The 12,252-nt window shown below is 47.3% G+C and overlaps 1 protein-coding gene across 2 annotated transcripts in view; it reads right to left on the minus strand.

Moving 5' to 3' along the window:
• Positions 1 to 2,437: 2,437 nt before the first annotated feature.
• LOC138756918 (zinc finger protein 229-like) overlaps positions 2,438 to 12,252 on the minus strand; it is a 10,545-nt gene continuing 730 nt past the window's right edge. The window contains exons 2-3 of one of the 2 annotated variants that reach the window (XR_011353236.1): positions 3,548 to 5,360; positions 2,438 to 3,183 (exon numbers count right to left, since the gene is read on the minus strand). Coding sequence is in view for 1 of the 2 variants with exons in the window: in XM_069923325.1 (XP_069779426.1) it covers positions 3,868 to 5,220 (1,353 nt within the window). In the remaining variant the exon portion in view is untranslated. Of the gene's footprint in view, positions 5,361 to 12,252 lie in introns of both variants that reach the window. The other variant, XM_069923325.1, reaches the window with a different exon arrangement.

Below are 12,252 nucleotides of genomic sequence, written 5' to 3' on the forward strand. Positions count from 1 at the left end.
TCTTTTTAATGTAAGCCAAAACTCACTTACACTTGATCGGATTATTTAATCCTTGAACTTTAAAGGTGGCAAATTTCAAATTCGACATATCTAATACAATTACTAAATACCAAAAATAATCACAAAATTAATAATAACAAAAAAAGGGAAAAAAATAAAAATTTTCTCAAATAAAATATATTGGCCCTCCAAATAGAAATAGTATTCGTTAATAAAAAAAAACAAAAAAACCTACCAAAAGGTAGTAATTCCCTAAAAAAAAACTGGGTGTGGATAACCCTCTAGTGACTGATGACTAACAAAGAAGTGAGTGCAATCCCCTCCTCCCCAGCCAGCCAGTCAGAAATATTAACATATTACAAAAAAAATTTCAGCTTTAAGATTCGTCAAGATGGTGAACTAGTTTCAAGAGTAGATGAGCTCTTTCCATTCCGATTCTTCCCATTCCCATCCTTTCCATTTCTGCCATTTTGTCCATTTCCCAGTCCATCAGGTTTTCTTTTAGGAGATAATGGTGGACTCTTTCTTTGTCCTCTGACATCCGGTAACGAATTAGCAAAAACCATTGCCTCATGCTCAGTCTCAAAGAATTGAAACTGATAGTTTCCATGAAACACTTTCAACACAGCAGGATAACGAAAAGCAAATTTGTAACCTTTATGCCATAAAATATCTTTAACTGAATTAAATTCATGTCAGCGTCTGATAACATCTTGACTCAAATCAGGATAGAAGAAAACTCTACTATTCTGAATTATCATTGGAGCTTGCCTTTGTCTTGCGTTTTGAACTGCAAGTCGAAGGATTGTCTCCCTGTCCAAACAATTCAAACAACGAACTATCACAGCTCTTGGTGGCTGACCGGATAAAGGTGGTCTTCTTAAAGCTCTATGTGCTCTTTCCAATACTAATCCATCAGGAAATGACTCTTCCCCCAACATTTGGGGAATCCAATTTGTAAAAAATTTAACAGAATCTTGACCCTCTATATCTTCTGGCAAACCACAATTTTCACATTATTTCTTCTGCTTTGGTTTTCCAAATAGTCCATTTTTCTTGTTAACTCTTTTTACCGGGCTCCTAAATCTTTAACTGATTTTTCCACCTTCACTTTTGTTTCTGTATTGAATTGTACCTGTTTACATTCAGAAAAAGAAGCTTCAAATTTTTTGAAGTTTTCCCGGTTTTCTTTAACTTCTGCCTTAACCACATTTAAGTCTGAAATTATATCAGTATTCATTTGAACCACCTGATTCAATTGACCAGTAATAACATCCAGATAAAAATCAATACTTTCAAGCATCATATAAACAGGCTGAAGTGCAGTTTGGAATGCAGGATCCGGTTCCATGATTTTTAACTCACTTTCTTCCAGTTCTTCTTCCATTTCTTGTACAGTGGCAGAATAAAGTAAGTCCTCTTCTTGTTGCTCTTCAAAAGGTAGCATTCTGATAGTTTTGCTGTGGGTTTGGACACCCAACGACGACTCCCTGACTTCCTCAGGGGGTCGTCGTTGTCATCCCCCTGCAGACCATTTTTAAAATAAAATTACGGAAATCTCCGTAGTTGACTGCCACCCAAGCGCATAGTCGCTGCAGACTGCATGTCTGCCATCAGGATCTTCTTCCTCAGTGCTCCTGTCTCTTCCAATGGGAAAGTTCTTTGTAGCAGGCCTCCAGAGTCGTGCCTGATTTCTTGGGAGCGCGCTCCTTCCTCTGCAGAACGGATCGAACCATCGCCATCTTGAGACTGGTGAGTAACTGTTACCTTAAGGTTTGTCCCCACCGGCAATCGTTGAAGCTTGGGGATCGCTGAAAACTGATCCGCGGCTATTCCAGGTTGTTTAGGCCCCAATTCTTCTGCACTTCAAAACTGTATTTTCTTTTGTAACTGAGAATTAGTTTTTTTTTACATTAGTACCCATAATAGCTCACCAAAATATCAAACTAAAAATTAAAGTTTTAAAATGTAAAAATAAAGGGTTAAAAAACGGGCATTTAAAAATCTGACCAGAGAGGGCAGGGATTACACATCTGATCCTTACGCCATCTTGCCACGCCCCCCCCCCCCCCCCCCACGCTGGGCTGTTGCCTCCTTGTTGCAATTTTGTACAGAGCATAGACCCTGTTCACCGCTTGCTTGTAGAGCCCTTTCAGCACCTTCATGGCTGCAGCGTAAGTGGTCACGACCTGGATACTCTGGTAGACTCTCAGGGACACCATAGTCATCAATATTAGTAGTCGATGGCTGACCTCTCTCACAGCAAGATCATAGAGCTGTAAGTATGTTTCGAAGCATCTCACCCACTGCTTAAAGTCATTCGAGGCTGTAGCTGACTGTGGGTCGATGTTGAGGGGTTCAAGCCGTAGCATACACTCCATCCCTTCAAAATGTTTTGGTGAATAAAATTGTACAGGACGTCGAAAGAATCAAAGACTTGTTGATCCAAACCAAGGCTTTTATTAACTAAAAGACTGGAGCATATCACATGTAGGTCGACCAGTCCAGAATGACCTAGTCTGGCTAGGAGCAATCCTTTATGACCTGCCAGTAGGCATGGCTATGCTCTCAGCCAATCACAGACATCCTACACTACAATCTGTACATTACACATTGGTGATAGAATCTGTACTATCACAAATGGAAAGTACAGGTAATAAACTACTGGCACAAATCAGTTGAAAGGGGTGTGATTTAGTGGCCATTACACAACATGTTTGCAGGTTGGAGATGATTGGGAGTTAAATACCAAGAGGTGTCAGGAAATTCATAAGCGTAAACAGGAAGATACAGGAAGTGGATTAACTCTTCATTCCGGATGGGATTAGGGTGATAGTGAGAGATTACCTAGTTTGTAGGGAGCAGAATGCTGAATCGATCTGGGTAGAGATTAGGAATACAGGTAATAATGGGATATAAATCACTGGTGGGAGAAGACAACAGGTCACCAAATAACAGCATTATTGTGGGACAGGCACTGGTCGAAGTTTTTAAAGGTCATTCAGGCAGTGACATGCTGTTGGGTCTGGAGATAATGTTGCCCAGATGCTTCAGAAGACTAGAATGAGGAAACAATCTTCTGGTCACAGCCATTTTTATTTACTGTCCATCAAGGTACAGGCCAGACAGGATCCGTCTATGGCAACCATCCCAGCAAGTACAAAGGGGAAGTAACCCGGGGATCTGATGCAATTTACATGAAAAATCAAATGAGCAGGTGCAGCAGGTTGACTGGGGATTATACAAACACACGGAGAGCTGGAGCTGCAAGGAACATCCCCATTGAAACAACAATCTGGACACAAATCGTCGACCCTACTTCCAAACTGGAGGGACAACACCTTCTATTCCATCCCCAGTCTCCAACCAGATGGCATCAATATTGACCTCCAGTTCCTGTCATCCCTCCGTTTACTCTCCTGCAGCTCCCCACCCCCTTCCCTTCCTTCTCCCATCACATCTCCTTAACCCTCTCCCCTGCACTTCTCTCTTCTCCCCTCCCATCGGCGTCCACACTTAAAACCCATGCCACCCCCTCTCCCCTCACCTTTTTATTCGGGCTCTGTCTCATTTTTGTAACTTCTGGTGATGGGCTTGGGCTCCAAATCGTCCACTCCCCATTACTTGTTCTAGACGCCGCATGACCTTCCTCACCACCTGAAAATCCAGAGGTTGCAGCGTGGAGTTTAAACTCATCAACTACAAACACCAAAGGGGAACTCGCATGGCTGAGTCTCGTCCACAGTTAACAAAGCTGACGTCTCCTGACTGGTTTATCATCTCAGCACAGAAGCCCAGCCACAGGCCCTAGGGCTGCGTGAACTCCTCCCCACACAGGGAGGTCAATGGTCCCTCCCCGATGGAAAATCAACAGTGGGCCTGCAGAGGGGAGGAATCGGTGAATCCCTTTCCGCACTTGCTGGATGAGAACGGTCTGTCCCTGGTGTGAACCCGCTGGTGCTTCCGCAGGTGGGTGGAATGAGTGAATCTGATCCTACACAGGGAGCAGGTGAACGGTCTCTCTCCAACGTGGACCCGCTGGTGTGCCTGCAGGCTGGATGGCCGAGAGAACCCTTTCCCACAGAGTGAGCAGGTGAACGGATTCTCTCCAGTGTGAACCCGCTGGTGTGTCTGCAGGCCAGATTGCCACGAGAACCCCTTCCCACACAGGGAGCAGGTGAATGGTTTCTCACCAGTGTGAACCCGCTGGTGTCTCTGCAGGGTGGAAGACTGAGAGAACCCCTTCCCACACTGGGAGCAGGTGAACGGTTTCTCTCCAGTGTGAATTCTCTGGTGTTGTAGCAGGTTGGAGGGATGAGAGAACCCTTTCCCACACAGGGAGCAGGTGAATGGTTTCTCCCCTGTGTGAATTCTCTGGTGTTGTAGCAGGGTGGAGGATTGAGAGAACCCCTTCCCGCACAGGGAGCAGGTGAAAGGTTTCTCCCCAGTGTGAATGTTCTGGTGTTGTAGCAGGGCAGAGGATTGAGAGAACCCCTTCCCACACAGGGAGCAGGAGAATGGTCTCTCCCCGGTGTGAATTCTCTGGTGCCTCAGCAGATCAGAGGAGTGAGAGAACCCCTTCCCACACTGTGTGCAGATGAACGGTTTCTCCCCAGTGTGAACCCGCTGGTGACTCAGGAGGCCGGAGGGCTGAGAGAATCCCTTCCCGCACAGGGAACAGGTGAACGGTTTTTCCCCGGTGTGAATTCTCTGGTGTTGCAGCAGGTAGGAGGATCGAGAGAACCCCTTCCCACACACACAGCATTTAAAGCCTCTCTCCCCGGAGTGAATATTCTGGTGCTGCAGGAGGCTGGAGGACTGGGTGAATGGACTCTCCCCAGGGGGAACACACCCCTTCCCACACACATGGCAGGTGAATGGACTCTCCCCAGGGGGAACACATCCCTTCCCACACAAGCAACAGGTGAACAGACTCTCTCCAGGGGGAACACACCTGTGCCCCTCCAGGTCCTTTGAAGTTTGAATGTTCTTCCCACAGTCAGAGCAAGGGGATGGGGTCCCTCTAGTGGGGACACACTGATGTTGCAGCAATGCGTCAGAGCTGGCGAATCCCTCCCCACACTTGGAACAGGGGAACGGTGGGTCCCCAGGGTGAACGCAGGGATGTGATTCCAGCAAGTCCACAGGAAGGCCCTCCTCGCCATACGTTTCACTTTGGAATGTTTTATCTGCTGTGTCACTGGTCACTTGACTTTCCATGTCGGTCAATCAGCTGAAGTCCAGTACACGCACACAACGGGTGTAGGAATTCTCCGTGCAGTGACCTCTGTGCTCCTAATTCACTGAGAAATCCCAGCAGAGGGTCAGACCACGTGTCTGAAGCGTCCTGCCTGAAAACCCTGTGGAGAGAAGATGGTGGAGTGAGAGGGAGCAAGGCATTCTCTGCAGCCAGTGTTCCAGGACAACACACATTGGAGGCATGGCCAGTAACATGACAAACCGTAGAGTGTCCTAAACTGTGAAGAGGATCAGTACAGACATGTAGACACATGTGGGTGAAATTTAGCACATGTTGATGGAAAGGAGAGGAAGCAACAAACACTGGAGACCAAGCAACACATTATGAACCCAGGATTTACTGTTTTATGGGCCTATTTCTGTGAACAACACTTTAGTAAACATATAATGATGAGAGATGTAGCAGGAAATATTTCACATTTTTAAGCAGAAAGCTCATGTTAGTTTTTGTTTGGGAGGTCAATAACTGCATTATTACCCAGAATCCTTATTGGCCCAGAAACTACTCTGACAAAAGAGCCTCAACAACACACATGTAAACTGTATCCCCACATCAACGTTTCACTGTGATATCAAAAGGATGAACAACTTCCAACCAATTGGAACCACCCGACCCACCCACAGTCGTGTTAGGGACCTGTCACTCAATCACTACCATCCCACATGACAACATCTAAGAATCAATCACATTCGTTCCCAACTGCACACGGGGATCCCCGAGCAGCAATGGTGGGGGATGGGAAAGGGGGTTCCTTTGCAAAGATGCTGCTGGTGGCAGAAATTCAGCACATCCAAGAGCCGAGTAAGGTCAGAGGCCGGATAATGGGCCAGTTGACGGGCAAGGAATGGGGAAAGTATACAGGCCTGGATGTTGGCACCTCCCAATACAAAGTGGAATCTCTCTCTCTTCCCATTTCCGTCTCCTTTCCCCCAGCTCTGCTTCTACACTCCGATCCCCTTTCCACATCAATCATCACCTTTTCTTGCCTACCCTTCTATCCATATCCAATTGTCACCTTTTGTCTGTCCGACAGTGCAGTGAGTAGTGTGACGGAGTATTTAGAGGTGTTTTGGGAAGGATTATTGGAGCAGGCTGCTCTCAAACATTTTTAAAACTCAGAATATTTGCAGGACTTTCGCAGAGTGCTTTTTGCAAAAAGAGCAATAAAGTTGCAACAATACAGCTTGCCTGGGAGATTGTGATTTTTGCAGGGAGACTGAGAACAGTTTTGCTCTCGGAGAGGGAGGATGTGAAACAGAGAGAAAGGAGACAGAAATCAGTTCCAGAAGGACTAAGCTGGCAAACTCTTGGAAGACTGCCTGATGAAAGGAGAAGACTGGCGGTCTGAAAGGTGACCTGAAAGGAGGATCATCTGGAGAACCCTAAAGGGGGAAAGTTTCGTCAGCAAGACTGATTAAACAGGAATTAGGTGCGGATGTCCTAGAACAAAAGGAATCTCTCTCTGAAGACCAACAAGAACCCTCCTGAGTGGCAATCATTTGCCTGTTAAGCACCAAAGACTGGTGAACTTTGTTAATGCTAACTTCTGTGCACAGAACAAGAATTGCCTGCAACCAGTGAGAATGGACTGTGATCCAAATAACTTTTCTAATCTTAAATACACATAACTCACACCTGCGCTTAGTATTAGAGGGGGGATTAAGTAGGTTAAGTAATTTGATAGTAATAAGTTAAAGTTTAAATCTGTTTTCTTGTTCAAATATAATTAAAAACTATTTTTGTTTAAGTAACTCTGTGTTGTGTTGCATATCTATTGCTGCTGGTTTTGGGGGTTTTCTCGACTCTGTAACACTAATATTAAGGGAATTAAGGAATAATTTAAGATTAGTATGTTTTAATTTAAAACAGATCCTGACAATTCATTATGTTCATTTTATAAGATATTACAAGATTATGGAGAAAATTCAGACCATAAAATTAATTGGGATAAGAGTGAGGTCAGGCCACTTGTTGAGGGGGATTATGATTGATGTAAACACATTGTTCAATTTAAATGGACGCAAGATTCAATTAAATATTTAGGTAATAAAATTGATGAAACTTTAGATAAAGTTGAATTTTTTACCATTACTTGGTAAAATTAAAGAAGATTTAAATAGGTGGAATGATTTACCTATAATTTGAATAGGTAGAGTAAATTATATTAAGATGAATATTTTTCCAAGGATCCAATATCTTTTTCAATCTATCCCTTGCCATACACCCAAAATAATTGTAAAGATCTTAATTTCATTGTTAGAAAATTATGACTAAGGTTATAAATGTAAGGTACAGATTGATACAGTGTAATTTTTTGCTTCAATTATACTTAACCCCTCAAAAATGAAAGAGATTTAGTTTAATGTCATCAGATTTGTTTTAAATGTGGTAAAGAGATAGGCATCTTTTTTCATTCAACTTGGATGTGTCCTAAAGTTAAGACCCTTTGGACACAAGTTGAATTATTTTTTGATAAAGTATTAACAGTTAAACTTCTGTTTGATCCAATGTGGTTTTTATTAGGAGATATTAAAATGATTGTGTAGCGACTGCTACACAGAATGAAACTCACCACAACCAAGTTGGAGGTTTCAATTAACTGATTTATTCAAACTTCGCACGCGTCCCTTTAAGGGTGACGTGAGCTCCGCCCTCGCGTAGGCGGTGACATTACCAAACTCGCCTGAGGCGCATGCCTTGCTCTAACCCACATGGTACGGAGGTTCCCCGACAGCGCCACCTTCTCGCGGCTGCCTTGCCGGCATGCCGGTACAAGCGGGGCCAGTTCGCCACAATGATGTGCGCTGCCACCAACCACCTCAGAACCGGATTACGCGTCTCGCTGCCTGGGTGGCCGACCTTATCATTTTGGCCGAACCGTCGCTACTAGCTGGCTAAGGTCCAGGTGCCACCTTGAGTTGGTCAACTGTGAATAGCTTCCCCTTGCCCCTGACGACCAGGGTGAATGTCTTGCCTGAGCATTGCAGGACTTTATAGGGGCATTCACAGGGGTGCTGCAGGGATGCAGTGTGTGGACATTACCGGACAAAAACAAAATCGGCCGTGGCCAGCTCCTTGGGGATGCAGGATGGGCGGCTGCCGTGGTGGGGGCGCTAGTGAGTCGAGCTTACCCTGCAAGTCTGCCAGCTCTCAGTTGTGGGGGCGATGCTCGGGCTGAAGAACTCCCCGAGTAGTGACAGCGGCACGACGTAAACCAACTCTGTGGATGTTACCTGTAGGTCTTCTTTCGGAGACGTTCTGATTACAAGCAGGACCCAGGGCAACTCGTCTGTCCAGCTGGGACCGGTGAATTGAACCATGAGGGCCGACTTTAGGTGCCGATGGAAGCGGTCCACTAGGCTGTTGGCTTGGGGATGGTATGCGGTGGTGTGATGGAGCTTGTACCCAAGAAGTTTGCCAGCTGTGACCCAGAGGGTGGATGTGACTGGGCACCCTTCACTCGTTATGTGTGCCGGGACCCCGAGCCTGGCGATCCAAAGGGCAAATAGGTTCCTGGCCCAGGTCTTGGCAGAAGTGTCTCTCAGTGAGATGACTTCCGGCTACCTCGTCGTGTGGTCGACCCGTCAACAAATAGCAGGCATCCCTGGACACTGGCAGAGGGCCCATGATGTAAACGTGTATGTGCTCGAACCTCTTGGCCGTGGAATCAAACTGCTGTAGCGGGACCTTTACATGGCACTGGACTGTGGACTTCTGACACTGCTTGCAGTTTCTTGCCATCTGGGCTACCTGCTTCTTGAGGCCGAGCCACATGAACCGTTCCGCTACCATGCGAACCGAGGTCTTGTCCGAGGGGTGGCCCACATCATGGACCATGCTGAAGACCTGTGGCCTCCATTGGGTGGAACTACTGGGCACGACGAGCCGGTGGAGACATCACAGAGCAGCATGTCGGGGTTGACCGGCAGTTTGTGGTCCTGGAGCTGGAGACCTGTGATGGCAGTTCAGAAAGCTTGTGTGCCTGCATTCTCCTTCTGCGCCTGCGCTAGCTGGGTGTAGTCCAGGCTGGGGCTGTGGAATGTGGGCCTTGAGAGCTCGTCTGCCATGACAATGTCCTTACCCACTTGGTGTCAACGGTGAACTCTGATACATATGACAGATGCCACTGCTGGCACGCCAACCAGGGGTCCTTTGACATTGCAAGGGCCTGAGTGAGTGGTTTTTGATCGGTGAATATGGTGAATGGACTGCCCTCACTGAAGTACCAGAGTTCCCTGTTGAAGGCTCTGTACTTTAGTTCCGTGCGGGGGGTGGGTGGGGGTGCCTGCTGAAGAAGGCAAGTGGGCGCCACTGGCCGTTGACTGATTGCTCCAAGACACCCCAAATGGCCGTGGCTGACGCGTCCACCAAAAGCGCGGTGTGGGCGTCTGGCTGTTGGTGGGCTAGTAGTGTGGTGCTCGCTAGGGCATCTTTCGTCACAACGAAAGCATTCTCGGTCTCTTCTGTCCACTCCAGGGTTTTGCTCTTGGTGGCGATCAGTGCGAACGACAGCTGCATGAAGCGAGCCGCCCCTGGGATGAACCTGTGGTAAAAGTTGACCATGCCGGTGAATTCCTGTAGGCCCTTGAGGGTGTCTGGAACTGGCGTACGGCTGTGACTTTCTCGGGTGCCGGGGCAGCTCCATCCGCTGAGATGGTATGACCCAAGAACTGCAGGGACTGTTTACCGAACTGGCACTTGGCTATGTTAACCGTGAGGCTGAACTCTGCCAGACAGGCGAATAGCACATGGAGATAGACCTTATGTTCTGTGCACTGCATGTGCCAAAAGTATTGATGGAGGATCCATTGGCTGCCCGTAGGGTTGGGCCCTGTGCACAGATCTCGAGGGCAGTCGGGGGGAGCATGCTCAGTTCAGCTCCAGTGTCTAGCAGGAAACGACGGCCACTGGACTTGTCGGTCACATGCGGGAGACTGTTCATGCAGCCAGCCGTCCCAACCATTAATGGCGGCTGGCCGGATCATTTCCCTGGAACGAACAGGGCTGCCTGCACTTGCGGCTTGGGCCCCCCAGCGTTGATGGTAGAAACACTAGGTGGGGTGGTGTTCTTTCGGTTTGTGATTGGGGGGCGCTTGGGGCCAACTGGGCCCTGGACAGGTGACATGGCTGAGGGCGGCCTCGTTTTCTCGCTTGGTCTGACAGAGGACATCTGCGTGGGCTGTCAGTTGGATGTCCTCAGGAATCTGTTCGAGGAAAATCTATTCAAAAAGGAAGCAGGGTCTGTGGCCCTCTGCTAGCTCCAGCATTTCATCCATAATGAAAGATGGGGTTCTGTCTCCCAGACCATCCAGGTGTAGAAGCCTGGAGGCGCACTGCTGTGGGGAGAGGTCGAAGGTGTCGAGGAGGAGGTTTTTGAGAGCGAGGCATTTACCTTCCTCCAGTGGGTTGTGGATGAGGTCATCCACCCTAGCCGCGGTTTCTTCGAGCACGCTCATGATGTGATAGAACGTCATGGTGTCTGATGTAATGTGTCGGAGGCGAAACTGCGCTTCCGCCTGCCCGAACCTAGAGCATTGGCGATGCATCCAGAAGGGGTGGGGGGTGGGGGGAGTTTCACCATGACTACATTGATTTCTGCAGAATCCATATCTTGAAGCCATAAAACGGTCTGGACTTGCTGGAGTCACCAATGTAGTGGCTGCTACACAGAATGAAACACACCACGACCACGTTGGAGGTTTCAATGAACTGATTCATTCAAACTTCGTGTGTGTCCCTTTAAGGGCGATGCAAGCTCTAACCACACGACAGCAGTGACGTCACCACGCTCATGTGAAGCGCGTGCCTTGCTCTAACCCACGTGGCACAGAGGTCCCCCGACGGCGTCATCTTCTCACGGCTGCCCTGCCGGCGCGGCCGTAAAAGCGGGGCCGGTTCACCACGAGGATGTGCGCCACCACAATTGGCTATTTATCAAATTGAATGTTTACGTTTAGCTTTAGCTGTTTCTCAGAAATGTTTAGTTATTACATGGAAATCTGATTTGGTTTTAGGGATGCAAAGATGGCATATTGAAATTAAATCTTGTATCCCACTTGAAAAGATAATAGATAATTTAAGGGACAAACATCATTTTTATTTGAAAATTATGGGTTTGAAGATTTAAGATCTTAATCCATCCTGGTGACATTCTTGGTTCCATGGCCTAAAAGTTGAATTATATATATAACTAATAATCCGCTTTCTTCTTTCTTTCTTAGGGGTAGTTATAGGGGAGGAGGATGGGGATTAGAGGGGAGGGAAAGGGAGGTAAGGGGTTTTTGTTATCTTATCCACATCTACATTTTCTTATGTATGAATTTATTAAAATTGATGTAACTGTGTTTTTAAAATTTTAAAATAAAGTTGTCAAAAAAAGCCCAAAAGACAAAGCCACGAGCCGCTGGAGTTAAACAAGAAAATCTGCAGATGCTGGGGTGGAGGGCAGGAGGAACTCAGCAGGTCACGCAGCATCCATAGGAAGTAAAATGTAAACAACTTTGGGGCCTGAGCCCCCCGTCACGTATCAGGTAAACCCCTGAATAAAGAGGTGGGGGGAGGAACACAGGGCAAAACATTAGAGGATCCACATGGAGGGGGTAGAGAAAGAAGCTGAGAAGGGATGGGGCGAGGACAGGACCGAGAAGGGGATGCTCTGACAGGAAACGGAGAGAAGGGGCTGGGGATGTAGGGAAGGAGATGGAGGAGGAGGGAAAGAGAGAATGTTCCAGAGCATTGGTTCCCTTTACTCCCTATGGATGCGTGAGTTTCTCCAGCACGTCCGTGTATTTGCTGCAGGTTCCAGTGGCTGCAGTTGCTTGTGTTTCTCTGACACCAGCCCACATGCTGTTGGACATTACATCTGTCAGTCTCCTCATAGGGCTGGGCTAACAGTAACAAGCTGATTGGCCGGTGGGCAGTCTTCTCCATGACGCCATTTCCTGATGGGCAACGTACATCAAAGGGAGAAGAGACAACATAAAATGACAATA

The sequence above is a fragment of the Narcine bancroftii genome, chromosome 3 (assembly GCF_036971445.1).
Source record: "Narcine bancroftii isolate sNarBan1 chromosome 3, sNarBan1.hap1, whole genome shotgun sequence".
Classification (NCBI taxonomy): Eukaryota; Metazoa; Chordata; class Chondrichthyes; order Torpediniformes; family Narcinidae; genus Narcine; species Narcine bancroftii.